This window comes from Octopus bimaculoides, chromosome 7 (assembly GCF_046866305.1).
Source record: "Octopus bimaculoides isolate indiv1 chromosome 7, ASM4686630v1, whole genome shotgun sequence".
Lineage (NCBI taxonomy): Eukaryota > Metazoa > Mollusca > Cephalopoda > Octopoda > Octopodidae > Octopus > Octopus bimaculoides.
This window is the reverse complement of record NC_142934.1, coordinates 3,417,501-3,444,942: the sequence shown is the minus strand read 5'-3', so window position 1 is coordinate 3,444,942 and position 27,442 is coordinate 3,417,501. Positions and strand designations below refer to the sequence as shown.

The 27,442-nt window shown below is 37.1% G+C and overlaps 2 protein-coding genes and 1 long non-coding RNA gene across 7 annotated transcripts in view; 1 reads left to right on the top strand and 2 right to left on the bottom strand.

The window, feature by feature from the left end:
* The window catches only part of LOC106871586 (MBT domain-containing protein 1), a 37,522-nt gene extending 26,821 nt beyond the window's left edge, over positions 1-10,701 (bottom strand). For 2 of the 3 annotated variants that reach the window (XM_089354602.1, XM_089354601.1), the window contains exons 1-2: positions 10,140-10,701; positions 3,116-3,296 (exon numbers count right to left, since the gene is read on the bottom strand). Coding sequence is in view for 1 of the 3 variants with exons in the window: in XM_089354601.1 (XP_089210727.1) it covers positions 3,116-3,296; positions 10,140-10,142 (184 nt within the window). In the remaining 2 variants the exon portion in view is untranslated. Of the gene's footprint in view, positions 1-3,115; positions 3,297-10,139 lie in introns of those variants that run through there. The other variant, XM_089354603.1, reaches the window with a different exon arrangement.
* A 132-nt stretch (positions 10,702-10,833) lies between these two features.
* On the top strand, positions 10,834-21,818 carry LOC106871576 (uncharacterized). Of its 3 annotated transcripts, none has more exons than XM_089354604.1 (10): positions 10,834-11,577; positions 11,854-12,031; positions 13,518-13,590; positions 14,369-14,431; positions 16,870-16,941; positions 17,364-17,451; positions 17,807-18,007; positions 18,677-18,783; positions 20,126-20,304; positions 21,553-21,818. In XM_089354604.1, coding segments are annotated over exons 2-10 (990 nt in total). In that variant the 5' UTR covers positions 10,834-11,577; positions 11,854-12,029; the 3' UTR covers positions 21,758-21,818. The 3 variants fall into 3 exon arrangements, with proteins under 3 accessions (XP_089210730.1, XP_089210731.1, XP_089210732.1); XM_089354605.1 differs by lacking the exon at positions 10,834-11,577 and having other exon boundaries at positions 11,894-12,031; positions 20,126-20,165; positions 20,196-20,304; XM_089354606.1 differs by lacking the exon at positions 10,834-11,577 and having other exon boundaries at positions 11,913-12,031; positions 13,405-13,590.
* A 1,513-nt stretch (positions 21,819-23,331) lies between these two features.
* LOC149134531 (uncharacterized) lies at positions 23,332-26,655 on the bottom strand. The gene is made up of 4 exons (XR_016242491.1): positions 26,468-26,655; positions 25,159-25,219; positions 24,152-24,207; positions 23,332-23,499 (listed from the first exon to the last, which is right to left on the bottom strand). It is a non-coding gene; the product is annotated as an uncharacterized LOC149134531 (long non-coding RNA).
* Positions 26,656-27,442: the final 787 nt, after the last annotated feature.

Below are 27,442 nucleotides of genomic sequence, written 5' to 3'. Positions count from 1 at the left end.
GGCGGTGGGGGGGGGGGGTGCTATGAGACATTGGGCAGGTATTATGTGCAAAAAGTGAAGTGAAAAGTTGCTTCAGCCAGATTCATTACAAGCAAAGAGAGCTGTAGAAGTCTCGATAGGTTTAGTAATATCAAATTTCAAGAGAAAAATGCCATCCAACTAGATATTCTTCATTTAGAATTAAATATCCATTTTGACAAAAAAGTTAGGCAAGGAACTACAAAGTGGAGAGTAAGATGTTTCTGAGATGTTTTCTATCTCATGTTCCTGACAAAGAATTTCCTTTTCTCTGCAAAGATTAAACTTCCTTGGCACCTCTTGCCATTGTTGTGACCACCAACAATGAAGATTATATCGCTACTTAACATGCTAGAAACATCAACCAAATTTCCTTCAAACACTCAGGCTGTCATTTTAAAAAACGATAATCAAATATTGCAGTTCAAAGTAAACTATCCGACAAAAGAAATCAAAGACATACGGTCAGAGATAGAATCATGATTCTGCTTAAGCATCGCTAACTTGAGGCTAAACAAAACAACAACAAAAATAAAGAAAAAAAAAACCATACAAATATAGACTGAGCAGCAGAAAAAATGCCCGTCCAGACTGCAGCGCTGCACTTCATACATTTAAATACTGTATCATGGAGTGTGGTATGTAGTGCTCCAGCTAGGGAGAAAAACCTGGCATATTCAGAACAATACATGTTTCAGCAGACGGAGCTGTTTGCTTGACTTCTCTAATGCTGTAGGTCTACTAATACAATTCCTACAGGAACTGCAAAATGTCAGTCACTGATTACACCGGGGAGTCTCTACGTAGTCACTAAGACTACTAAAAATTTCCAGCCTCTTCTGGCCCCCGTGCCAGTGGCACATAAAAAGCACCGACTACACTCTCTGAGTGGTTGGCGTTAGGAAGGGCATCCAGCTGTAGAAACTCTGCCAAATCAGACTGGAGCCTGGTGCAGCCTCCTGGTTTGCCAGTCCTCAGTCGAACCGTCCAACCCATGCCCAGCATGGAAAACGGACGTTAAACGATGATGATGATGATGATGTTGTCTGCTCAATAAGTATATGAACTGTTGCCATAGTAACGAAGCTAAAGCACACAGAGTGAAGCTGCTTGGCACAGATTGACCTTGAACATTGTTGTGCATGCGCTGTAAGTTTTAACATTGTGGCTCACTTCTGCTGTTTACAGTAATGCTTGGAAGGAAAGTGTGTAGCATTGGTGCAGCCATCTGGTTTCACCAGTCCTCAGTCGAACCGTCCAACCCATGCCAGCATGGAAAGCGGACGTTAAACGATGATGATGATTGACCATGACAATTTCACCTCATAGCTGCATGCACATCTGCGATGTTTTTCTCAGTTCTGCTGGTTGCGGGTCTCCCAGAACGGTCATCACTATCGACATTTTTTCAGCCATCTTAGGAACATCTAAACCACTCATACACTGCTCTCCATATACTTTCTGCAACTTTGGCCTAGGCCTCTGAGCAAGTGTCGCCATGACCAATGCGTGACACACTCGCTACATATGTTCTTTTCACGCAGTGCTGTAAACAGCAGAAGTCAGCTAGAACGTTAAAATTTAGTGTGCATGCACAGCAGAGTATAAAGTCAATTTGTGCCAAGCAGCTTCACTCTGCGTGCTTTAGCTTCGTTACTATGACAACAGTCCGGCTACTTATTGATCAGACCTCGTATATGCAGCTACGTAAGCGCAAGCACTTTCAATGCTCTGCGCACAAACACAACATAAATGTATCTGTCTGTATATATATATATATATATATATATGTATGTAAATAAGTCGTTATGCAGATGCAAGCAGAGTCAAAGTTGGCTGGGTCAATAATAGTTGGGAATTTCTATCCAATAACAGGTGTTCTTGTGTTGTGCTTATGGTTAAAATATATCAGTCTAAATAGTCCGGTCCACCTAGCTGTGAACATGTAACGGGAGATGAAAGGTTTTTTGAATATTTACATCAATGCTTTGATCAAGTTGATCTGCAATCATTATCAGATATCTTATTCCTGGATGACTACATAGTATTAAACTGGATTCAAACTAGGACATCTTGCTAAATATCAATATAGACAGCTTGTGCAACATCATCAACCTTTATATGCTTGTCCAACCTGCTAGAAATAGTAGCCAAATTAACCTTAAATCACATACTACTATCTTAAAAACAGTGGTAACTAAAATCAGTCATCAGTTACTTCCATTCATTGTTCAACTCTTTCCAAAATAAATCATTACACAGATTTGTAAGCCTAGGACTTATTCTATCAAGCTCTTTTACCGAACCGCTAAGTTACAGGGACGTAAACACACTATTGTTTGCCAAGCGATGGTAGGGGGACAAACACAGACACACACACATATATATATATGTATATATATATACATACAATGGGCTTCATTTCAGTTTCCATCTACCATATCCACTCACAAGGCCTTGGTAAGCCCGAGGCTATAGTAGAAGACACTTGCCCAAGGTGCCACGCAGTGGGACTGAACTTGGAACCATGTGGTTGGGAAGCAAGCTACTTACCACACAGCCACTCCTACGCCTATGTAAGAACTTTCTGTTTAAATCATACCCCAAACATCACATCGATATATAAAAATACATGTTCTTTATTTTAGAAATGAATTAATTAGAAACACAGTAATGAAAACACTGGTTTCAAATTTTGGCATAAGGCTAGCAATTTTCAGTGGGTGGGGTGGGGGTAAGTCGACTACACTGACCCCAGTGCATAACTGGTACTTATTTCATCAATCCCAAAAGGATGAAAGGTAAAGTGGGCCTTGGTGGAATTTGAACTCAAAACATGAAGAGAGACAAAATGCTGCCAAAACATGCTGCCTGGCATGCTAACAGTTCAGCACCAGTGGTAATAAATCAATAAATCAATATCATTGAAAACAGAGGAGTTTTACTATCACAAGAGACATATTGGAACAGACATGAATAGAACAATATGACTGAATATTTGGAAAATAATTAAATTTTCGTATTCAGTGAATTAAAATACAAAACTTTGCAAATAACAACTAAAATTCAAAATGGATATAACCAAGTGCCGACTTACCCATGCCATCTTTGCCATTGATAAAATGTAAAGGGGCTGGTTTCTCTAGAATGGTAGGCTTAGTGTCTGTTGGAACTGGAGACTCAATGATTTTCTCAGCAGACCTTTCCTTGTCAGAACTATTACTCTCATTGTAACTGTCATAACCATCAATTAAAGACAAGTTGTAATCATCTTCAGCCTGGAAAGGAAAAAAAATAAAAGACAATTTTTTTACTCACATTTCAATTTTATAAACACATATTTTTATCATCATCTTCTGATGCCTGTTTTTCCATGCTGGCATGGATCGGACAGAATTTGTAGAGGTAGCTTGTCTATGATCAAGTGCACATTGGCTGTCAAGTTTTACCTGCTTCCAAGCAAGGTAACCTTTCTCCCTGGCCAGACATTTTTGCATAGAAAATTGGACACCACTTCTATGAAGGTGACATACAATCAACATAATTTTAACCATGTAATTTTTATCTACACATTCAAAAATGTGACCCTGTCAAGTTTCATTGTAAAATAAGCCCTTTTCAGAAAGTTATGAGCAAGTGAAAATGGGTGGGATTTTCACCAACTTGTGGTTATGCCTGTGTGTGTGCCAAGTAGGTTGAAATTTTGAAGTGACTGCCACATCCCTTCTTGTAAAACGGTTGTGTGGTGACTGAACCCAACCACACGGTTCTGGGTTCAGTCATACTGCATGGCACATTGGACAAGTGTCTTCTACTGTAGCCTCAGGTCAACCAAAGCCTTTGGAGCAGTGGTTCACAAACTGGGGTTCGCGGTCCCCTAGGGGACCACAGAGTGATTTTAAGGGGACCATGTAGAGACGCTGAAAATGTGAAAACAAGAGGCGCAAGACAGTTAAGTTTTAAAATCTCAAGACTTTCAATATTTTGCATGCTATCATCATTTTTTTGTTGTTGACCTCAAAACCCTACGCCTCTCCTGCATGCTCATTTGCTAATCACACCTGTTGTACAACAGGTATGATTTGGCTGATGGAAAATATGCAGGTATAACGGTTGATCATGCATGTGCTGTCGGTATTCTGCACTCACATGATTCACCACTCCACTATTATAACCCACATGTTTGCATGTCTCTTACCGTCGTTATCCTCACTGGTGCATGTTCCCACATGACCTTGCCCTACGACAGAAACCCATTCTTATCCCAGTTCATAGTCTGGAAATTACGGCACACGAGTGTGTGTCATTTTTTCCCCTGTTAATTATCCTGCATTTTATAGGGGACCATGAATCATCAAAAAAGTGTAAGGGGACTGGACACGTAAATTTTTTTCGAAAAGTTTGAGAACCACTGTTTTAGAGTGTATTTGGTAAATGGAAACTGAAAAAAGCCCATCGAATGTATATATCTGTGTACGCGTCTTTGCATCTGTCCCTGCTCCCCACCCCTTCACAACTGATGTTGGTGTGGTTATGTCCCCGCAACCTAGCAGTTTGGCAAAAGAAAGTGACCAAGAGAATAATAACCCGGCTTTAAAAAACAACGAGAACTGGGGTCGATTTGTTTGACTCAAATCTTCAAAAGTGGTGCCCCAGCCTGGCCACAGTTTGATGACTGAAACAAGTGAAAGAATAGGCGCCTTCAACCGTTTTGAGTCTCAGACTTGTCAAGATTCGTTCGTTAGTTTCCGTGCGCGTCACAGCACGTGTTGACAACTGTAAACACACGAAATATTATTAATTAATACGGCTTTTTCGATGTCGATCTCTTTTTCTTCTTGGACATTTACGGATTTTACATACACAAATGAAGCAGACGACGCCGAAAACGGGTGGTGTGTGTATTCTTTACCTTCACCACTATTTTTATAACCGACACAAAAGCAAACACACGTGTGTGTGTGTGTGTGTGTGTGCTCACCCCACTGCTCGACAACTGGTGCTGGTTTACATACGCACACGTAAAAAGCACCCGTGCCAGTGCCACGTTTAAGGCACCCAGTATACTCTGTAAAGTGGTTGGCGTTAGGAAGGGCGCCCAGCTGTAAGACCACCATACCAGAACAGACAATTGGAGCCTGGTGCAGCTCTCCAGCTTACCGGCTCCTGTCAAACCGCCCAACCCATGCCAGAATGGAAAATGGACGTTAAATGATGATGATGATGATGTTGTAACTTAGCGGTTTGGCATAAGTGACCCATAGAAAAAGTACTATAATTATAAAAAGTAAGTATTGAGGTTGATTTGTTTGACTAAAACCCTTAGAGGCGGTACCCCAGCATGGCCTCAATCAAATGACTGATACAATATATGTATACATATGTGTCTGTCCCCCACCCCCACTGCTTGAAACCGGTGTTGATGTGTTTACGCCTCCATAACTTGGCGGTTCAGCAAACAGGCCGATAGAAGTAGTACCGGTTAATGTTTACTTTAACACTCGGCCACCAAAACAAATAAGGCAAGTGTAATAGGTTTTTAAAAAAATGGGAATTAAAAGTATATGAGGAGAAAAATTTGCGCCAAAATACAGATTTTTCAAGAAATTTGTGGGGGAAAAATTTTTCCGAGGTGGGTGGGGAGAGGTCTTTCGAAGAGAAAGAAAAGCATATTTTTTGTTTGTTTGAGTGTAATGGAAAAAAGTCTGACAAAAAAATTTGGATTCATTTATTTTTCGTTTGAGTAATAGAAAAAGGTTTTAAAAAAGATCCCATTTATCATGATGAGAGAAACAAATTCATAAATAGGGTGTTGAATATGGTTTCATTATGGAAAAAAAAAAATTAAGGGCGATTTAGCTGTTGTTTTTAGCACATCCAACGACCATTTGATACCTTCCTTGTTTGGTTAATATATTCTCCCCATAAACACATTTGAGTAATGAAAAAAAATTAAGAAAAAAATGCGGCATATGTACCCCCCCCCACGACTTTGTTGCCTCATAACTTCCAACAAAATAAATATTTCATTAACGAAAAAAAAAAAAAATGCGCATTTGTCTCCAATAGCCCTTAACTTTTTCCCAAAGCTGAAATCCTATTCAACACCGTATTTATGAATTTGTTTCTCTCATCATGATAAATGGAATCTTTTTTAAAACCTTTTTTCTATTACTCAAGCGAAAAATAAATGAATCTAAAAATGTTTTCAAACTTTTTTTCCATTACACTAAAAAAAAAAAAAAAACCATAATTTATGAATTTCTTTCTCTTCGAAAGTCCTTTCCCCATCCCCCTCGAAAAAAACAAAAAACTTTCCCCACAAATTTCTTTATAATCGGTTCGTTGGCGCAAATTTTGGTAAATCCTACTTTCTCTCTCTCTCCGCCATCTATCACGTTTTTCGCAAAGTAATTGATACTTCAACACTGTTTCTTCACGAAACGCCTCTCTCATTACTCGCCACCTCTCACGACATCTCTCTGCTGCAAGACAAATGGTAACTAAGACACACAGAAAGAGGAGAGGAGGAGGGGGGATTGAATTCTTGGCGGCCGAGCAATAAAATATCATTTTGCACTGCCTTGTTTCTATCGCTGTCTCACAATATTTTCACCCATTTAAGGAAGTTGACATGCAAGTTCGTAGGTATGTCTCGCTGATAATAACGATGCCTTGTATAGTGTTGCTCGACACGCTAGACATAGAAACCAAATGCTCTTCCTGCCATAGACCGACTACCGTTTTGAAGCAAATAAAGAAGTCAATGTAGTTCTTGATATATTGGTAACTTCTTATTTTCGACAACCAATTTCTATTTAGTATTAGTAGATAAATTATTAAACTATCCCCACCTGACCAATCCTTTGTTATTTTCTTCCCCACGAAGTAGCGATAACTATTCTAAAAGCCCGTCGATCTGCTATTACAACCATTTCACACGCTGTGTAGTAAGAAGCTTGCTCCCCAACCACACGGTACCGGGTTCAGTCCCACTGAGTGGAGCCTTGAGCAAGTGCCTTCGGGGCTAATGCAGATTCGCACCTCACCTTGAAAACAGCACACCACGGGCCGACCAAACCTTTGTCAGTGGATTGGGTAGACGGAAACTGACAGAAGTCTGTTGGTCGTATATATATATATGAGTGTCTTTGCGTTTTCCCCTACCCTCGGCTTGACAACCGGTGCTGGAGTGTTTACGTCCCTGTAACTTAGCGGTTCGACAAAACAGACTGATAGAATAAGTACTAGTATTAAAAAAAAAAGCACTGGACCCGATTCATTCAACTAAGCTTTTTTAAGGTGGTGCCCCCAGCATGGCCGCAGTCTACTGACTGAAATAAATAAAAGATGCAAGATCCCACCATTCTACATTAGGAAAGAGACACGTCCGCCAAGGAAAGGACACATTTGTGAATGTACCCCTTCCTTTACATAGCAAAAGCATCCCGTTGAGCCATGTACGAAGACAATCACCGCCCGTGGTGGTCCAAATATATCAAATTCTCAGAAACGTCTGTCCACTTAAACATCGTGAGATTATGCAAGTAAATAGGAGTTAAAAACTCCCTCTGGGAAGGGGGGGGGGTAAAAATCTAAAACCAACAAGGAGAATTTCAATAAAATAATTTGATCGAAATTTCTGAACTCCACTGATAACACAGGCTGGAGTGGAATTTCATTCAACAGAAAGCTATCTGATATAAACACTTCGCAATTTCAATCAATTAAAACTGATTGCTGAATAATTTAAAGCAATTTAGTAAAATTAACGACCGTGTGATTTCCCAGACAAAGAAAACGGTTAACATGCTGTTTACGATCGTACGGGTCCTATATGTGAAGTTGGTCCTCTCATAGGTTAATTTTCTTTAAATGCACTAAAAACTCCCCCACCATCACCACCAATATGCGCTTCTGAAATTAAGGTGCATCTAATATACCTGAGCGTTTTTTATGACACCAAAAACGGTATGTGATGAATGAACTCTACCCCAGGTCAATTCTGGTGGAGCCAAGATCTCTGATCAGTGAAAGACAGAGGATCGGTAGAAAAAGAAAGAAAAAAAAAGGCCGGCAGTGTTTATACAGGCTTTTTTACGTTCTGATTTCAAATCTTATCGAGGTCAACTTAGCCTATCATCCCTCCCGGGGTTGATAAAATACAAGTGCCTGAATTAAAAACGAGTAGTGATAGCCTTAATGTGTCGCCTGGTTTAAACTGACCACCTGATCCTTAGGAATCCTAAGTGAATCGGCGGAGGTAAAGAATACGTACACCGCTCGTTTTTGGTGTAACAATAACCCTAACCCTAATCCTAAACACTTTCGCCAGTAAATGCTTTTAGCAAACACCTACGTTACATAACTTACTCCCGCAAATCTCGAAGGCCCTAAATAAAAGGAGCCATTCTTTATCCTCAACACTGTCCAATGCATTATTTTTATTTATTTATTTGCCAGTAGGAATATGATTATAAAGTGATTTAGTTGCTCTTTCTAACAAATCGAGTGACTAAAGAGTGCGACAAATTGCTTTCGCTTTTGTCTGTTTGGTTCCTAATCATCGTCTTATGGAACAGATCTTTGATCAGACAATCCAGACGTAACCACCACCGTCTCTTTCTTTTTCTCAGGTATAAAGTTATCAAAGATTTCATTATCTTATCCGACACGTCTTTCTCTTGAAGACGGTAGGATGTGATTTGTTCACATACAAAGTGAACCATCATATTAAAACACGAAGATAAAGGGCCGTAACTAAACACTGTAAAGCGGTCTAAGTTCCACAATGAAATCCCGCCTTCACCTTTCATTTTCTTTAAGGATCAATAAAATAAAGAAACAAACAAATTCGAGAAATGATTTAAACCTTATGCTGTCCAAAGAATTTTCCTGAGTTTCTCCCAAACGTCCATGTTCGATTTCAAATTTTTAGCCCTTTTTGTTCTGGGTAATACAAAGCTTTCCTTTCATAAGTCCTATGGGAATGTGTGTGTCACATATGATGTACAAGGCCCAGGGGAAATGGTCCTGTGTATCATGTGATATAAAGGACCAGCAGGTATACCTACACACCTGTCTCCCTCATCCCCCATCCAAGATTTTCTTCCCTCATAATTTACTGAGAAAAGGATACTTTCTGATAAAATTTGCTACAAATACTTTTCAGATGGTATAGATTACGATTATATCAGAATTTAATGCAAAGCGATCAACAAATGGTGGACACGCACACCTATTGACATATATCAAATTTTTTTCGAAACTTTCATTTTGTATATAGGCCTACGTATGTGTGTGCGTCGACCAATTTTTTTTTTCGTATAAAATTCAGATATAATCGTAATCTAGATCATCTGAAAGTAATTTGTAGAAAATTTTATGAAAAAATATCAATTTTTCTGAAAGTTATGAGGAAACAAAGACGACTGAGGCTAGACTTGTGTAGTTGTACAGGTAAATCGACAGGTAGAGAGTTAATATCGGTGTAAAACATCAATAGATGTGGTTGCGATTATAAGATAAGGAGACAATGTCGAGCCTCTATGGTTAGTTTTATTTTCTGTTTTTAAACGTTGTTATTGTTTACGTTTAATGAGCTTCACTAATTAACTCCCTTCTTTAATGGAGGGACAACCTCAAAACACCGCACACACACAGACACATACACACACACACACACACACAGGGCTTTAAACGAAAATGAAATATTTTACTATTTTCATACTCAAAAAGAAAAAAAAATCATATTTCCCACTGTTTTTGGCAGCAACGATGGATGGATGTAATTAGAACGATTCAAATAAATGCAACATAAAATAATAAAGAAATAAACATTGATGGGTTTAAATGTGATGCAGACATAAATGGATTGAAAAGAACTATTGCATTAAATTTATCAGGAATGGTTTAGATTGCAATTTCTGCATCACATGTGAAATAAACAGAAATATGGAAGAGAGCGTGCAACGCAGTTAATTAGAAATGCAACAGTTACAGAATTTAAACATAGACACACACACACATCAATGCCGACATTAAACAGCAACGATTGGAAAATAAAAAAATAATGAAAGCACTTTAGATTATAAACGATCAAATTAATAATTTCCACTCACCATTTTAATAATTGCAATCCATTTCCTAAGCTAAAAAGCTTTGCACAAGGCTCATAATATTGTCAGATTTTTTTGTACACAATTCTAATGGCCCTGTGTAGTGGAAACTGAAGTTGTCCTTGAGTCTACAGCACAAGAGTTTGGCTTCGAATTTTGGTAAGAAAAGCAGCAGAAATACCAACGATGTTATTTGCGTCAGATCGCTTGATTCTTTTATTCTTCGATGTTGTATTTTATATTATATATCCAGATTTTGCGATTTATCCTCAACAGAAATCACAATATGATGATGCTTGAGTCGAATAACAACGATCGTGTCTTACCATTCCTTCAGTTGTCTTATCATTTTTTTCTTGCAATAATATTAATAATATTCGTACTTCATTTATATTCCTTAAAAACTGGAGAAATCCTGATATTGAAAGAAACGAAACTGGTAGAAAGCTGTCATGAAATAAACACACAACAAACAGCAGAAGTGATGGGTCTTGGTTGGTTTTGTCGGAAGAAACGAGAGAACATCGCCAACCGAGCCTGCGCCATGACACCTGAAACAGATTCTATTTATACATTTCATGGAGACGGGGTTGCTTCCTGTAGTCTCTCACCGAACAACTAACGGCGATTCTCATTGGTCGACGATTTAAAGAGGGTCACGTTGTTACTTCTTATCACCGAGCAACTCGATATTATTAAACCTCCTCTGATATTTACGTCGGCTGCTTTTATTATACATACATACATACATTCATACGTACACACATACATACACGCATACATACATTCATGCGTACACACATACATACACGCATACATACATAGATGCATTCATACGTACGTACACACACACACACACACATACATACATACACGCATACATGCATTCATACGTACGTAAATACACACACACATACATGCATGCATTCATACGTACGTACATGACACACATAAACACATACATACATATGTATCGTTTTACTTGTTTCAGTCATTGGACTGCGGCCATACTGGGACACTGAGTTGAAGGGTTTTTAATCGAAACAAATCGACTCCAGTACTTATTTATTTTTTAGCGTAGTACTTAGTCTATCGTCTTTTGTTGAACGGCTAAATTACGGGGACATAAACAAACAAACGCCGGTGGAGGGGGAGCCAAGCACAAAGACACGCATATAGATATATGCACACATATATGTATGTATGTATGTATGTATAAAAGTGAACAATGGCATAGATACAACTTTAACTTTTTTTTTTAGCGCTTTTAGAACAAAAATTGAACGAGGAAGAATTATGTGTTTGTCTCTGACTTTAAGATAATTTTATTTACATTTGCAACAATTAAATGATCATTTAGATAAGATTTCTTGAAATTGTTGCATCGTGTCAACCTCAGCTGATTCCGTTTTAAAATTAAATTGGTTTTAATTTGTTACAAGTGATTATTTAATAATTTTATTACTTCTTTATAAAAAGTGATTGCATGAATTAGTTATCAGAAAATATTATATATTAATAATTTTATTACGATTAATCAGAAAAAAATAATTTAAAAAAAAATTACATCATATTCTACGAGACATGGTTCTTAATTCCCCCCTCCTCTCAAAAAACCCCCCCACGAATAGTTCTTTATTAAAAAAACACCATCTTCGAGCATTTAGTTTTATTTTTAGTTGGAAATACATTATCTATGTTTTCTATTTTTGATAAGGTGTGATTTGAGGGAGGTTTGGCTGCTGTTACTACCAAATCAAGAGACTACATGGATACCCACTCCCTCTCGCTAAGTCTGTAACCATTTCAATTGTTTCATTAAGTGTTGCTGCTGCTGCTGGTGTTGTTGTGGTGCTTGTTGGCGCATGCGTACAATAAACTTCTGGTGGAACCATGTAAGTTTGTCTTGTCTGGCATTTCAGACCAATTCCATAATAGTTTACTTTATTTCCTCGTTTAAGAACAAATATTTAATAAATAACTGAAAATTACGAACAGAGGATGGCGTAAAAAGCACTTTGAAAAACATATACGTATTTTATAAGAATGAAATTAGCCTTATATTATTTCAATTATGGAAATTATTTTCAACCTGTGGTCTTCAAATATTGATGATTCTTCTCATTATCTCTGAGAACTTCTAAATTGCATTAAAACTATTATTGTTATTATTTGCCATATTTAACTAAACCCATTTTTAAAATTGATTATTTAAACCTAGATTTATTGTAATTTTTTCACCGAAAATAATAATCATTATCATAACTTATAAAAAAAATTAAGGATAATTAGATGACCTACAGATCTCCAAGTTTTCATTCAGTACAATTAAATTTTATATTCGAATTAATAATTTCTTAATTGAAGTATTGCTTAATTGATTTGGTTTTGTAGGAGCGGAGATTATGCAAAGCAAATTGATCCGTTTTATTATTGCTCGTTCATTTGTTGACATTCTTTACATCTTTTACAAATAACAGGCTCGTTTTAAAAACAACACTGCTTATAAGTTAAATTGTCAATACTCATAAGTTTTGTTATAATTTATCTGCAAGTTTAGGGGTAAGCCGACCTTTCTTCAGTCCAACCTTCTGTTGTCAAATACTGATGAGAATTACTTAATCTAATATCCACCAAGGAGCGATCAGCCCTGTTGACTGGAGTGGACTCTAGCAGCTCTTTCGACAGGAAGAGATGAACTCGGCGCTGCATGTCAACGAATTTTTATAGGGTTATAGCTGCGAGTTGTTCCTATGGGACCCATTTTTAGCAAGAAGGGCGACATTTCTAAAGAGTCTTGCCCTTGTACACAACGCAGAGCTAGTGTGAAACTGGTTAGCTGACTTGAAGTGCTGGACAATCGTGAGGTTGTGAGTTTGATTCCCGGACCGGGCTGCGTGTTGTGTTCTTGAGCAAGACACTTTATTTTACGTTAACTCAGCTGTAGAAATGAGTTGCGACATCACTGGTGCCAAGCTGTATCGGCCCCTTTGCCTTTCCCTTGCATAACACTAGTGGTGTGGAGAGGGGAGGGTGGTGTGCATGGGCAGCTGCTGGCCTTCCACAAACAACCTTGCCTTCGGAGGGTAACTTTCTAGGTGCAATCCCATGGTCACTGATGACCGAAGGGGGTCTCCTCCTCAATGTTAGCTAACATATATAACATATATAAAGGTAACGTAGGCTAACGTATTCGTTTTTCTATAGGATACTTAAAAATCTGTGTAATGTAATGTTGGTTCCTATTTTTTTCTTTTTTCTTTCTTAGTCGCAGAAGTCTGGTGCAGGCTTCTGCCTGGCTGGCTCTTGTGAAACCGTCCCACCCATGCTAGCATGGAAGGTGGACGTTAAACGATGATGATGATGTACATTTTTTTTTAGGGCTGATTATTGGAAATCCCAGCCAAGGAAGTTTTGTGAATTTTGTAAATGTTGGCTTACTGAAAATAAACCAGTTGAGTATAATTTTGGCCAATTTCATTTTGCCATTTATTTTGTTATTGTTTGATATCTCTTTGCATTTGGGTTTTGCAGTCATTCACAGAGCAACCATAGTTGTGGCTGTGTGGTCAAGAGATTTGCTTCCTGGTCGTATGGTTTAGGGTTCACTTCCACTTGTGTGGCACTTTGGGCAAGTGTCATCTGCTATAGCCCTGGATCATTGTGATTGGATTTGGTAGATGGAAACTGAATGAAGCCCATCATGTGTGCGGGTGCGGGTGTATCTTGTTTCAGTCATTAGACCATGGCCATGCTGGGGCTTCGCTTTCAGAAATTTTTAATTGAACACATCAACCCCAGTCTTTTTTTTTTCAAGCCTCATACTTCTTCCGTTATCTTTTGTCTTTTACTCGTTTCAGTCATTGCACTGTGGCCATGCTGAGGCACTGCCTTTCAGAATTTTTAGTCAAACTTATTTTTTAAACCTGGTACTGATTCTGTTGGTCTCTTTTTGCCAAACCACACAGTAAACAAACCAAACTCTATGATGTTTCCATCCATCAAATCCACTCACAAAGCTTTGGTTGTCCTGGGACTATTATAAGAGCAAAAATAATATTTCTTCTACATAATTAAATGAATGCAAACAGAATGCTATTATGTTTTATGACCGAAATAAACTATAGTCTAATGGCTGTTATTCACTTCAAATTTTTATACATTTGCAAATCCCTGCCTATTTCAGAAGAAACATATGAAATAATTTTAAATTTAAAAACAATTTTTTTCAGAGTATTGAATTTCATGAGAAGGGGAAACGCCATCAAGAAAATGTGCGGAAGAAAATTGATGCAGTTAGTAAAAATTTCTTATATTTTTCTCAACTATTTCAAATCTAGATGTATAATATTTAATATTTCTACTCATTAAGCCTTTAGTATTTAATCCAGTTTTATCTGGCCCCAAAAGTCTACCTGTTCTATGTTGATCCTGACCATATCCAATCTTTCACACCTTCACTACAATGTCATTCTAAAAATTTACAATCATGTTATTGAAATCTCAGAGCTACAAGATAATAAAGCATTAATTCAAAATAATCTGACTAAATAAGATTACATTTAACAGGATAATCTGAATGCTAAAGGATTGATGTCGTCCCCTTTTTCTCCAGCTTCTAAATAATTTGAATAAGCAGTAAATATATTAAGGGGTTGTTGTTATAGTTGTTAGACCATCAAATCTGCTCCAAATACATAGATGATCAAGTGTGTTCCGACTATGACCATCCCAGATATTTTATCCAAGCATAGTATATCCAGGACTATCTTATCCAATGTGTCATGTCCTTCTTAAAGATGGTATAATTTGAGGAAAATTTAGTTACAGATTGAAGCAAGATGAGTAAATGTATAACAAATAAAGACAGAGTAAGATGAAGGGAATGAAGTCAGATCTAGGAAGTCGCAGTTACACCTGAAGCTAATTGCCACATGTGCCTCCTTGCCAAAATGTGATTTCAAATAAAAATTCCTACATTAAAGTGTTGAATATAGATTAATGTATATCATTTGTAAAATATAGTACCATTAATATTCAAAATCACACTATATTGAGTATTTTCTAGCAAATAAGTTGTTTTAAATTACAATATTTGCATCATCTGACCTGAATAAATATCATTTGAAATTTCAGAGGAGAAAAATGCTTGCACCTTGACTTGATATTCTAAAACCAAGGTGTTCTGTAAAGAGCATTGGTGATGGTGCCATGTAAAAAGCACCCAGTACACTCTGTAAAGTGGTTGATATTAGGAAGGGCATCCAGGTGTAGAAACCAGGCCAAAACAGTCTATGGAACCTGGTGCGGCCTTACCAGCTCCTGTCAAGCTGTCCAAACCACACCAGCATGGAAAATGGTATTTAAATGATGGTGATAATGATGATGTGTGTCTGTCTCCAACAGTAAGGAATTGACATATTGACCAAAAAATAACTTCTATTTATTCTTCCCAAGTTAACCCCCCCCCCTTGTCGTCATTGTCTTCATCATAAATACGGTGAAACCATGCTTACTCTGATGGAGACCTTTAAGCAACGACACCGGTTTTCACAAAAATGAATCATATAAGAAAAAATATGACAAAGTCTGCAAATTTATAAGTGTGTGACTTGATTCAGTTTCAACAACAAAATAGTTGACTTCATTGTCATTTAAAGGCATTTCCTTTGCAAACTTTAACATAAGCAATTGTTGACGTTATGGCACGTCATATCTTTTCACTTGATTTGACATATTTTGACATATCCACAAAATATTGTTTATAAAAATAATACAAATTTCCTCACATAGTTTTGTTCTTTAAGATACTATATTGGTAGGCAGCACTCAATGCTGTTATTTATTTAGAAACTCAGGTGTAAAATGAGACCCATAAGTGGATGTGACAACCTTTCTAGTGTGCCAGTGTCACAATAAGATGCACCCAATATGCTCTGTTAAGTGGTTGGAGTCAGAAAAGGCAACCAGTATAGAAAGAAACCATGCTGAATATGGAATGTACAAAGATGTGTTCCTCCGTATAGGAAGACAGTAACTCCTAACATGAACTAATTTAGACTGTGACAATCAGTCCAATCTTTGCAAGCCAGAAGAATTATTAGCACCGCCTGACTGGCTTCCGTAGGATTTCGAGCGAGATCGTTGCCAGTGCCCCTGGACTGGCTTGTGCGGGTGGCACATAAAAGACACCATTTCGAGCGTGGCCGTTGCCAGTATCGCCTGACTGGCCTTCGTGCAGGTGACACGTAAAAGCACCTACTACACTCTCTGAGTGGTTGGCGTTAGGAAGGGCATCCAGCTGTAGAAACTCTGCCAAATTTAGATTGGAGCCTGGTGTTGCCATCCGGTTTCACCAGTCCTCAGTCAAGTCGTCCAACCCATGCTAGCATGGAAAGCGGACGTTAAACGATGATGATGATGATGATGATGATGATGGTAACAGCAACAATGCCAACATTGCAATAACTGTGGCATTTCCCTCATCTTTAGGTTGTTGAATATAACGTGTGATAGGTGAGAAGTTGGTACACAAAATGGATATATTATTGTATGCTTCCTTAAATCGATTATATTTGGTGGCATGAAATTTTTTTGGGTTTTTTTGAGATATTTTTTGGCAGGGGTGGGTTGGGCAGGGGGTGTAAAAAGTGCATGTTGTTTTCCATCAAATGCACTAAATAATGATTCAAAGCTATAATTTTGTTAATCCTAGTTTTCATTCGTTCAATAGATCAAAAAGAACAGCCTGTCTGAGTCAAAGAAAAGAAAAGAAATGGAGAATGACATGGAGAGTCTCAATAAGGTAAATGTTTGAATCTAGGACAGCAAGCTGGCCGAATCGTTAGCATGCCAGGCAAAATGCTTAGCAGTATTTTGTCTGCCATTACGTTCTGAGTTCAAAGGTCAACTTTGCCTTTCATCCTTTCGGGATCAATAAACTAAGTACCAGTTGTGAACTGGGGGTTGATCTCATTGATTGGCCCATTCCCTCCAAAAATTTCGGGCCTCGTGCCTAGAGTAGAAAAGTATATATATATATATATATATATATATATTTATGTGTCTGTATCTGTCCCCTCCACCATTGCTTGACAACCGATGTTGGTGTGTTTATGTCCCCGTAACTTAACAGTTCAGCAAAAGACACCGATAGAATAAGTACCAGGCTTACAAAGAATAATCCTGTGGTTCAGAATGAAATCTTGTCTTTTCTCTTTTTTACAGGCAGCTTTAGAAGCTTTTAAGAAAGATATAATTAATGACCCTTCATTAGCCAAACAATATGGTATCTCTCTGCCAACCAAAAAACAAAGTAAGAAATGAATTCTTTATTTAATTTTTGATTTTGTTTCCAATTTGTTCTTATTTCTGTCCATTTTTCAACATTCTCTTCTTAAAACTATATTCATTGACAATGCTTAGAAAAGAATTTTTAAAGATAAAACTTCCTGCCATTTCCGGCATCAAAAGTGATCTGAGTTAAGATTTAATCTATAGAGGAAAAGTTCAATTTCTATACAAGAAAGATATTTAAAAAATACTTTATTCATCATCATCATCATCACTAAATGATGATTGTGATGGCGATGATGTTGTGGTTCTTTAAACTACATAAACCTTTTAAATGCTTTGAAAACTTATTGTGTAATTATATTTCTTTAATTCAGGTGGTTCTGATAATGATATTCCTGTTAACAAACCAGTTCTTCAGACAGAAACAGTGGCTGCAGAAACTACAGATTCCGAAAATCCAGATAATATTGGTAAACCTGAAGAGGAAGAACAGCAAACTGAAGAGGAAGCAACAGACTGGTATGAAGCTGTTTCAGATGAAGGCTACCATTATTATTGGAACACTAAAACTAATGGTAAATTCTTTGAATACCTCTTATTTATCTTTGCATTTTAAGTCTTGAATCTTGTGGTTATTTGTTTCAAATGGCCAACTCTGTCAGACTTTACACACTATTAGCCATCCTATCCTCCTCATCATTATCATCATTTTAATGTCCACTTTCCCATGCTCACATGGGCCAGATCGTATTTGTTGAGGCAGATTTTCTACAGCCAGATGGATGCCCTTCCTGTCACCAACCCTTACCTTTTCCAAGTAAAGTAATATTTCCCTATAACCAGACATGTCTCAAAAGACCGGAAATGAAGGACACTGCTTGTACGACTGTGACACTCACAGCTATTTCTTGATATTTAGGAAAGGAGGCAGTCACAAAAACAAGCACAAACACATATACATGCATAAATATATGTATATGCATACACATACACATACACACACACATGGCAAGCTTCTTTCAGTTTCCACTTACCAAATCCACTCACAAAGCATTGGTTGGTCCTAGGTACCATTCAGTGGGACTGAACCTGGAACCATGTGGTTGGGAAGCAAACTTCTCACCACACAACCACGCTTACACCTCTGTTAGGTCTTCTTTCAACCATTTACCTATTTACCATAATTTCTTGACAAATTTATTTTTATTTATTATTTCATTCCATAATTTTGTTTCTGTCTTCAGAATCTGTTTGGGAAAAACCAAAGCAGTACTACAGTCTTCAAGAACAAGGTCTCAATGAAGATGGAACAGAAATGACAGCCGAAAACAATGAAGTTACAGACTCAAAAGTAAATCTTCAATATTGGATTGCTTTACCTGATGGTCTTTTCTGTAAAACCTAGTCATTTACTAAATCATTTAGGAGCCTGTGTATTGAATGTTTGGTAGCCATCATCATCATCATCATAATGTCCACTTTTCTGTACTTGCATGGGTCAGGCAGATTTTCTATGGCTGGATGCCCTTCCTGTCACCAACCCTCACCTGTTTCCCAACAAGGTAATATTTCCCCATGGAGCACTCCTTCTTCAAACCCACAAGAGTTAACAAGTGAAACAGACAGGCAGAAACAAGAGAAATGCCCCTGTTATTTGAATACTATAAAAATATGTCTTTAAAAAGACTTTTCTTTTAAATTTACCAAAATTTGATTTTTCAATAATTTTTCAAAACTTTATTATTCATATTTACTGCTGAAAAGATCTCAAGGATCGAAACCGGTTCTGTAATGTTCTTTATAAAAGTATTTTAGCATTTCTACTTTGTCTTATTTCCATATATATATATATATATATATATATATATATATATATATATATATATATATATATATATATGTGTGTGCTAGCATGGAAAGCAGACGTTAAACGATGATGACGATGGTGCTCCAGCATGACCGCAGCTGCATGGCTGAAACGAGTAAATGAATAAAAGACTAAAAGAATATATATATATATATATATATATATATATATATATTACAAGCAGATGTAAAAATTAACTGTAGTATGACATTCTTTCTTAGTTATGTCCCTTTACATTCGTTTGAACTTCATGTACCTCTTTCTCTCTCTCTCTCTCTCTCTCTCTCTCAGCTTGATAAAATAAGTACCAGACAAATCCTGTGGTCAACGTAATCAATTAAAACCTTTCAAGACAGTCCAGTGAGTGAAACCAGTTAAAAGATGGACAGGGTTGAGCTCTGTTGTACACTCACTATGTGCACTGATTACACAATATTCAATTCCTTCTTACCATTCTCTCTTACGAGTGTAGTTGGAATTCTGTAGAACTTATTGATCATTCTGTTTGTACAGATTAAGTAGCAATAAAGAAATCTTATTAGGGGCTGCTGGAAAGTTCCTAGTTTTGGGGAAAAGAAAATACAGGAGAATCAGTTAATTATGATTTTATTGAACATATTCCCTTCTCAGATTCACACACTTATTGCAGCTGTTTTTCAATGAAAGAACACAGAAGGTTGGGCCTCCAACCAGAACTTTTGCCCTTAAAGCCAGGAACTTTTCAGCACACCCTCGTATCTATTCAGTAATAGTTCAATTTTATCATCTTTGAATTTTACTGAATTACTTTGTAAAGCTGTTTATTGATACTTCTAATTTTTTTTAGGAATCTGAAATTGAAAAAGAAGCAGAGAAAACAGAAGCAGTCAAAACAGAAGCAGATAAAACAGAAGCAGATAAAACCGAATCAGATTTGAAACCTTCATCCATTCCTGCAAAATCTCAGACAAATCGCTGTTCTTCCCGCTCTGCCTATGGTCAATGGACAACGTATGAAAAAACAACGTATGGACTTTCAACATATTTAATGAATCCCTCCATTTTCTTTGTTCTCAATTATATTGCAGAAGTATCATTAGTGGGGACGAGGGTAGTCTGTTCTGGATTCCAGTCTGATTTGGCATGGTTTTCTATGGCTGGATGCCCTTCCTAATACCAACCACTCTGAGAGTGTAATGGGTGCTTTTATGTGCCATCAGCATGGGTGCCATTTGCATGACACCAGTATCTGCCACGACTGTGATTTTTCTCAGCTTGATGGGTCTTCTTCTCAAGCATGACGTAATGCCAAAGGACTTGGTCATTGCCTCCATGAGGCCCGACGCTCAAAAGGAACTCAGCCACTTTGCTTCCGTGAGGCCCAACACTCAAAAGGAATTCAGCCACTTTGCCTCTGTGAGGCCCAACACTTGAAACGTGTTCTTTATGTGCCACCAGCATGGGTGCCAGTTACCACAACTATGATTTCACTTGGCTTGATGGGTCCTCTCAAGCACAACATATCGCCAAGGGTCTTGGACACTAGTCATTGACTCTGTGAGGCTCAAAGTTTGAAGATCATGCTTCACCACCTCATCCCATATCTTCCTGGGTCTACCTCTTCCACAGGTTCCCTCCACAGTTAGAGATCAGCACTTCTTTACACAGCTCTCCTCATCCATATGCATCACATGACCATACCAGCACAGCTGTCTCTCTTGCACACCACATCTGATGCCTCTTATGCCCAACTTTTCTCTCAAAATGCTTACACTCTGTCAAACATGTACACTGACATTGCACACCCGGTAAAACATACTGGCTTCATTTCTTTCAAGTCTACGCATGTCCTTGGCTGTCAAAGCCCATGTTTCACTGCCATGCAGCATAGCTGTTCACACACAGACATCAAGCAATCTGCCTTTTACTCTGAGAGAGAGACCCTTTGTTGCCAGCAGGGCTAGGAGCTCTCTGAACTTTGCCCAGCCTAATCTTATTCTGACAGCTACGCTCTCGGAACAATCACTTCCCCTACTAACTTGGTCATTAGTTCAGGTAGTGATTCTATGTATACACACACACACAGCTACTCCTGTGCCTCAAACAGTATTTAATTTATCAACCTCGAAATGACGAAAGATATAACCTCAAAACAATCTGAATTCTGCCAATCTTTGCCTTAAAGACAAAAGTATTTGTAAAAATTAAAATATAAATCAAAATAATATGAATTAAAATATAAATTAAAATACAAATTAATTTTTTCTTTTACAGAGAATTTGTTGATTATGAGCTGCCTTCAGTTCCAGAAGAAATGCCGTTACCGACATTTTCCTCAGAAGAACCAGCCAAAATGAAATTCAAAGAAAAGCGGCTAACACTTTCAGATCTTCCTGATGGAGAAATTATTGCATTTAAAAAGCGTAAAATTTCTAAAGGTTCACGGAATATCCGTGGGAAATTAGACGACGACGACTGAGATTTTTACTTAATAAAATAAAACTTAAATAAAAATACTACAAATATTTATTTTATAAAAACCGTTTTACAAAGTGTTCTTTTTGTGATGAAACACCATTTTTAGTATCCTTAGGAACAATAGAATTACTTTGCTTGTGTGGAACAGGAATCTTAAGCTGTTGCTGTCATCATCATTTAATGTCTGTTTTCCATGCTGTCATGGGTAAAAGAGAGTTCATTGAGGTAAGTTTTCTAAGGCTGGATGCTCTCCCTGTTGCCAACATTTGACTCTGTTTCCAAGTATGGTAATATTTCTCCATGACTTGACATATTCTTCATGGAAAACTGGAAATAAACAACATGGTTTGTATGATGGTGATGCTCTCTTACAACCATGATGCCAATTCTAGTATGAAACAGTCAGTGATATTTGAAACTGTGTCCTACATGTGAAGAACTGTGATATTTGAACTGTGTCCTACATGTGAAGAACTGTGATATTTGAACTGTGTCCTACATGTGAAGATATTTGAAGACTGAAAAGAAATGGGTTGTGTGTGTTTATGTAAGAAGCTTGCTTCCCAACCACATGGTTCTGGGTTCAGTCCCACTTGGATAAGTGTCCTTTGGTATAACCTTGGGCTGACCAAAACCCATGAGTAGATTTGGTAGACAGAAACTGAAACGTGTGTGTATGCGTTTGTGTCCCCTCCCCCCACTGCTTGATAATTGATGGTGTGTTTATGTCCCTGTAACTTAACAGTTCAGCAAAAGAGACTGATAGACCAAGTACCAGGCTTAAAAAGAGGAAAAACTACTGGGGTCAATTCATTTGACTAAAATTGCTCAAGGCAGTGCCCCAGCATGGCCGCAGTCTAATGAACGTAACAAGTAAAAGATAAAATAAGATGTAATGTCATCTTGCATAAATCAGAGCAGACGAGAGTGCTGAAAGACAAACTGGAGCATTAGAGGTTTCGGCTATTGTGTGCAAGAGCAGAGAAAGTGAGGTTGGGGGACTAAGAAGTACATTTTGCAATCACAAGGTCCCTGGTTCAATTGTACTCTCATCATATATTGTTGTTATATTGTCATTATATAAATTTGTAATCTGTAGTCATTATAAATTGTTATATATTATTATATAGACATTATATATTGTATATATTGTCATTATATATTCTCATTGTATATAGTCAAATACATATATTTGTTCTGCACCAGTTATGTTCTCAGGATTTTAATAACTTGCCCTTAGGCAAGTGGGTGCTTTTATATGCCACTAGCACGAAGGCCAGTCAAGCGGTACTGGCAACGGTCCAAAATGGTGTATTTTATGTGCCACCTGCACATCTCCATTATTTAGTTTGGAAAATACATAAAGTTTCTCATGTGAAATTATGGTAGAAAGATTAAACTGACATCAAACACTTTAAAAGAGGTGAATTTATATTCTGTAAATTGTGCCAAATATTGGCTTGAAATGATAGTCATTTTACTAATTCCTGCTGAATTCTTGATCATTTTCAAAACTAACTGAAATTCCAAGATTATATATTTTGTGAAAGATATATAAAGCAAAAGAACCAAGACTGTAAATATTTATTTTTTTCTTTATTTCTTTAAAAATTCTAGCTTACTTTCATTTGATCAAATAAATTAGGTTTTGTTATAATAACTTGCTCATATACATTCCAAATATCTGAAGAAGAACCAAAAACGTCATCATTGGAACAGTCACATGATTTTCTGGACCACCTTCTGCAAAGAAAATAAAGAGAAAGGCTCATTACTCAGTTAATATATTAATACAAGTTTCACACTAAAAGACAGGCAAAATAAATGGTAGATAAGGGGAGGAGGAGGAGGTGAAAGGGGTGGCAGTGGTGAGTCCCAAGCCATCAACTAATCAAGTGGACCCATGTCCAAAGGTATTCTAATCATGGCCATCTGGTCTTCTTTTTGGCATAGGCTGTATCTAGGTCAATGATTCTCAACCCTTTTAATATCCAGGCCAGATCCAAAACTGAGACCTTTTAAGGGTCTGCACCAAAAAAAGTAAAACACAAATCAATTAAAGAAAATTTGATTATAGAGCAAAGACTGCCAGAGGCTTCTGGAAGGATGCCTGAGGGGCAATATGGCCCTGGGAGCCACAACTGAGAACTGCTGATCTAAGTTCACATTAACCAACATATCCTTGTCTTTCTTTAAGGGTGTAATTTTGAGTGAGATTCGGTTGCCATCTTCAGCAGTTTGAGCAACCATTTACATTACCAAATACAGTGTGGATTATAAATATACAAAGTCACTTCTATAAATATTCAATGTTGCTTCAGAAAATACCATAAACAGTTTACTTGGGAACAGATGAATTCAAAATAAATGAAAATATTGCAAAAGGAATACTTACTGCAGCCAAGAAAATCATGTAGTTTCACAGACAGTCGGTGGACTGTTTCACAATATCTACAAAATGTAATAACAAAACAAGCTAAATTTAATCCTTCAGCCTTCAGATTACTCTCTTAAATGTAATGCTTATTTAATCACATTGTTTTGAATCAATCATGCATTATCTCATAGCTTCGAGGTTTCAATAATGTAACTATTTATTTTTAGAATAACAATGTAGTGTTGCTATGAGAGGCCAGATTTGGTCAGCTTGAGCACAAACCAAGTAGGACATTTGAGCTGGATATTGCTGGTTTAACCCTTGCGTAACCAACCTAGCTGAAACCACCTCTGGCTCTGTAGTACAAATGTCTTGTTTTCATAAGTTTTGAATTAAAATCTTCCACCAAATCTTAGTCACAATTTATGTTCCTAACACTAGCTTAATGATGATTAAATTATTTTACAAAATTCTTTTTGTTATATTTAAAGTAATTGAGAGAAATACAGAGCTTCTCAACAGAAATACAGTAACAAAACAGTTAAAATATATAATAGAGAAACAGACGCTTGTTTGCCAAATTTGTGCCAAAACTGCTTTCAGCTGACCAAAAAGACACTTGGGTTTCAGTTGCACAAGATCTCCTTGATTGTGTTGAGAATGATGAAAACTTTTTGAAAATTTTGCATAGGCCTCAGAGCAAGTATCACCAAGCTTTTGGCAAAATTTGATGTAGATTCTCTGCTCAACTTTTCTCTGTAATGGTCAATACGACAATCACACACTACACACCTTCCTTGCAAGCACTGCTGTAAACAGCAGAAGCGAGCTAGAATGTTAAAACTTAGTGCACATGCACAACACTCTCCATGCTTTAGCTTTGTTACTATAGCAACCGTCCGGATACTTATTGATCAGACCATGCATTTGTTGGATTTTAATAACAAATTTTTAGTAAAATATTAAATAGTGAATGTTAATGATCCATTAATTATAGTACTAAAGATGGAATCTAATGATCTTACCCGGTGCCAATGGAGACTTTATCTGTTTCTGCAGCATTAACTCCAATGTTAGTTGAACAGACTATAAAATTAAGTACAAGAAATTTAAAAATAATTCAAATGTTCACATATTTTTTGGCTTAGCCACTCTATAGGGTAGTGGTTTTTCTAGACTGACCGTTGTATGTCCACGCTAAGTAATATAACTGAGAGAAACATTGTAATTGTGTCGCTGTGGTCATTTGATACATTGTACCTATCGACCTTCTGATCCCTATTCCTCCTCTCCACCATATTTCAACCCTTCACCTTAACGGTAATTCTGTGTGTGGTTGTTTGATGGACACATTGATACCTTCCTGTTCTGCTTCCCAAAAGTTCACCATTGTTTACCTCATGTCTTGTTTTCTCACCATCATAAGCTACTCCTGTTGCATGGCCTTCATATTTGCCACCAAACCAAACGCTCATTTTCCTACATTTCCTCACTCCCAGATGGAGAACCAGAGAATTAAAATGCCACTTTCCTACACTCCTCTCATGGAGAACTTTACAATGTTCCAAATATTCTACTGATTAATTTTTTCTGCCTGAGATCATCACCAATTTCCCTAGATTCTGCTTTTACTCTCACAATAAAATAATATTCTATTACTGATATTAGAACTATTTTAGAAAATGGTTAAAATTCTGTTAGCTAAGCAAACCAACCAAAGTTTGTGTTAATATTTACTAGTTTAGTGTAAAATGGTGTTGATGTGGAAGTTTTCAAGGAACGTCTGGACAGGTTTCTGTCTGAGATACCAAATGAACCCACATCGCGGCAGGAGATGCAAAGAAGAGCAGCTCTGTCTAACTCGCTACTTCACCAAAAACAATAACGGAAACAACACCGAGTAACTACAGGTGGTGCACCAGCATGACCTCAGCCCTGGGCTGAAATCAGGAAAAGATTCAAGTTCATAATCTTGCTTATTTGCCTACAAAATAACTCAGAAGGGGTTGCCAATGAAACTAAAATCCAATAAAACCTGTGACTCTATAACTACAGCCAGTAATAATCCTTTTCCATGACAGACAAAATTTTGAAGGAGAAGGTTAGTCGGTTACATTGACCTCAGCGTTCAAATGGTACTCTATTTCCTTGACCCTGAAAGGACAAAAGGGTAAAGTTGACCATCGTAGAATTTGAATGCTGAACTAAAAGCCTGAAGAAATGCCACAAAGCATTTCGCCTGGCATGCTAACAATTCTGCCAGCTCACCAGATCATTTATCAATATATCGTCTTTGCAATAAGGTATAAAAATGTAATATATAAATACACATACCTATTAAAATTAAAAACAAAGCAAAGTAATATCCCTTCGTCATTTTGGCTGGTAAAATATATTCTGTTGCTTTTCACTCTAATTTATCGTTTTAAATGTTGAATATATCAAATATTTGGATAATAAATAACAGCAGTCAACTTAATACATGTTTAGTGAACAATAGACTATAAGGAGGAAAAACAACAACAAAAACAAACAACAAAAGTGTTTTTTAGTGGTGAACAAAAGTCAATATTTCTTATCTATTCATAGGAAATTGTGTCAAAAACCAGCTCTGCCATTATCTTTGGCATTTGATTTTTGACCTAATTGTTTAACATTTTAATAGATCAGCAATTTTGAGGGGAGGGGGTAAGTAGATTACACCAACCCTAGTACTTGACTGGTACTTTATTTTATCGATCCTGCAATGAAATCAAACTAGGTGGGAGTTGAACTTAAAGCATAAATAATCAGAAGAAATGTCGTTAGGCATTTTATTCAATATTCTAACGATTTTGCCAACTGAACTGTGTAACAATTTGTTGAATTATGGGAGTGAAGAGGAGAGAAAATGGTGGAGCTGCAATTATAGAATATTATAAAGTAGGATAACCTCGAGCTGACCAAAGCCTCACAAATGAATTTGGTAGATGGAAACTGAAAGGAGCCCATCGTATACATATGTACATATGTATGTATGCACGCTTGCATGTATGTATATATGTATGTATGAATGTGTGTATGTATGTATGCATGTATGTATGCATGTATATATGAATGTATGTTTGTATGTATATATGAATGTATGTATGCATGTATGTATGCATGCATGTATGTATATGTGTGTATGTATCTATGTGTGTGTGTATGTACGTATGCATGCATGCATGTATGTGTGTAAGTATGCATGCATGTATGTATGTATATGTGTGTGGGTGTGTGTGTCTTTGTGTCTGTGTTTCTCCCCACCCACTTGATAACTGGTTTTGG

Coding starts and splice junctions, on each gene's coding strand:
- LOC106871576 (XM_089354604.1), top strand. Junction 13,591..14,368: donor GGCTTACTGAAAATAAACCA/GTTGAGTATAAT, acceptor AATTTTTTTCAG/AGTATTGAATTTCATGAGAA. Junction 20,305..21,552: donor ACAACGTATGAAAAAACAAC/GTATGGACTTTC, acceptor TTTCTTTTACAG/AGAATTTGTTGATTATGAGC.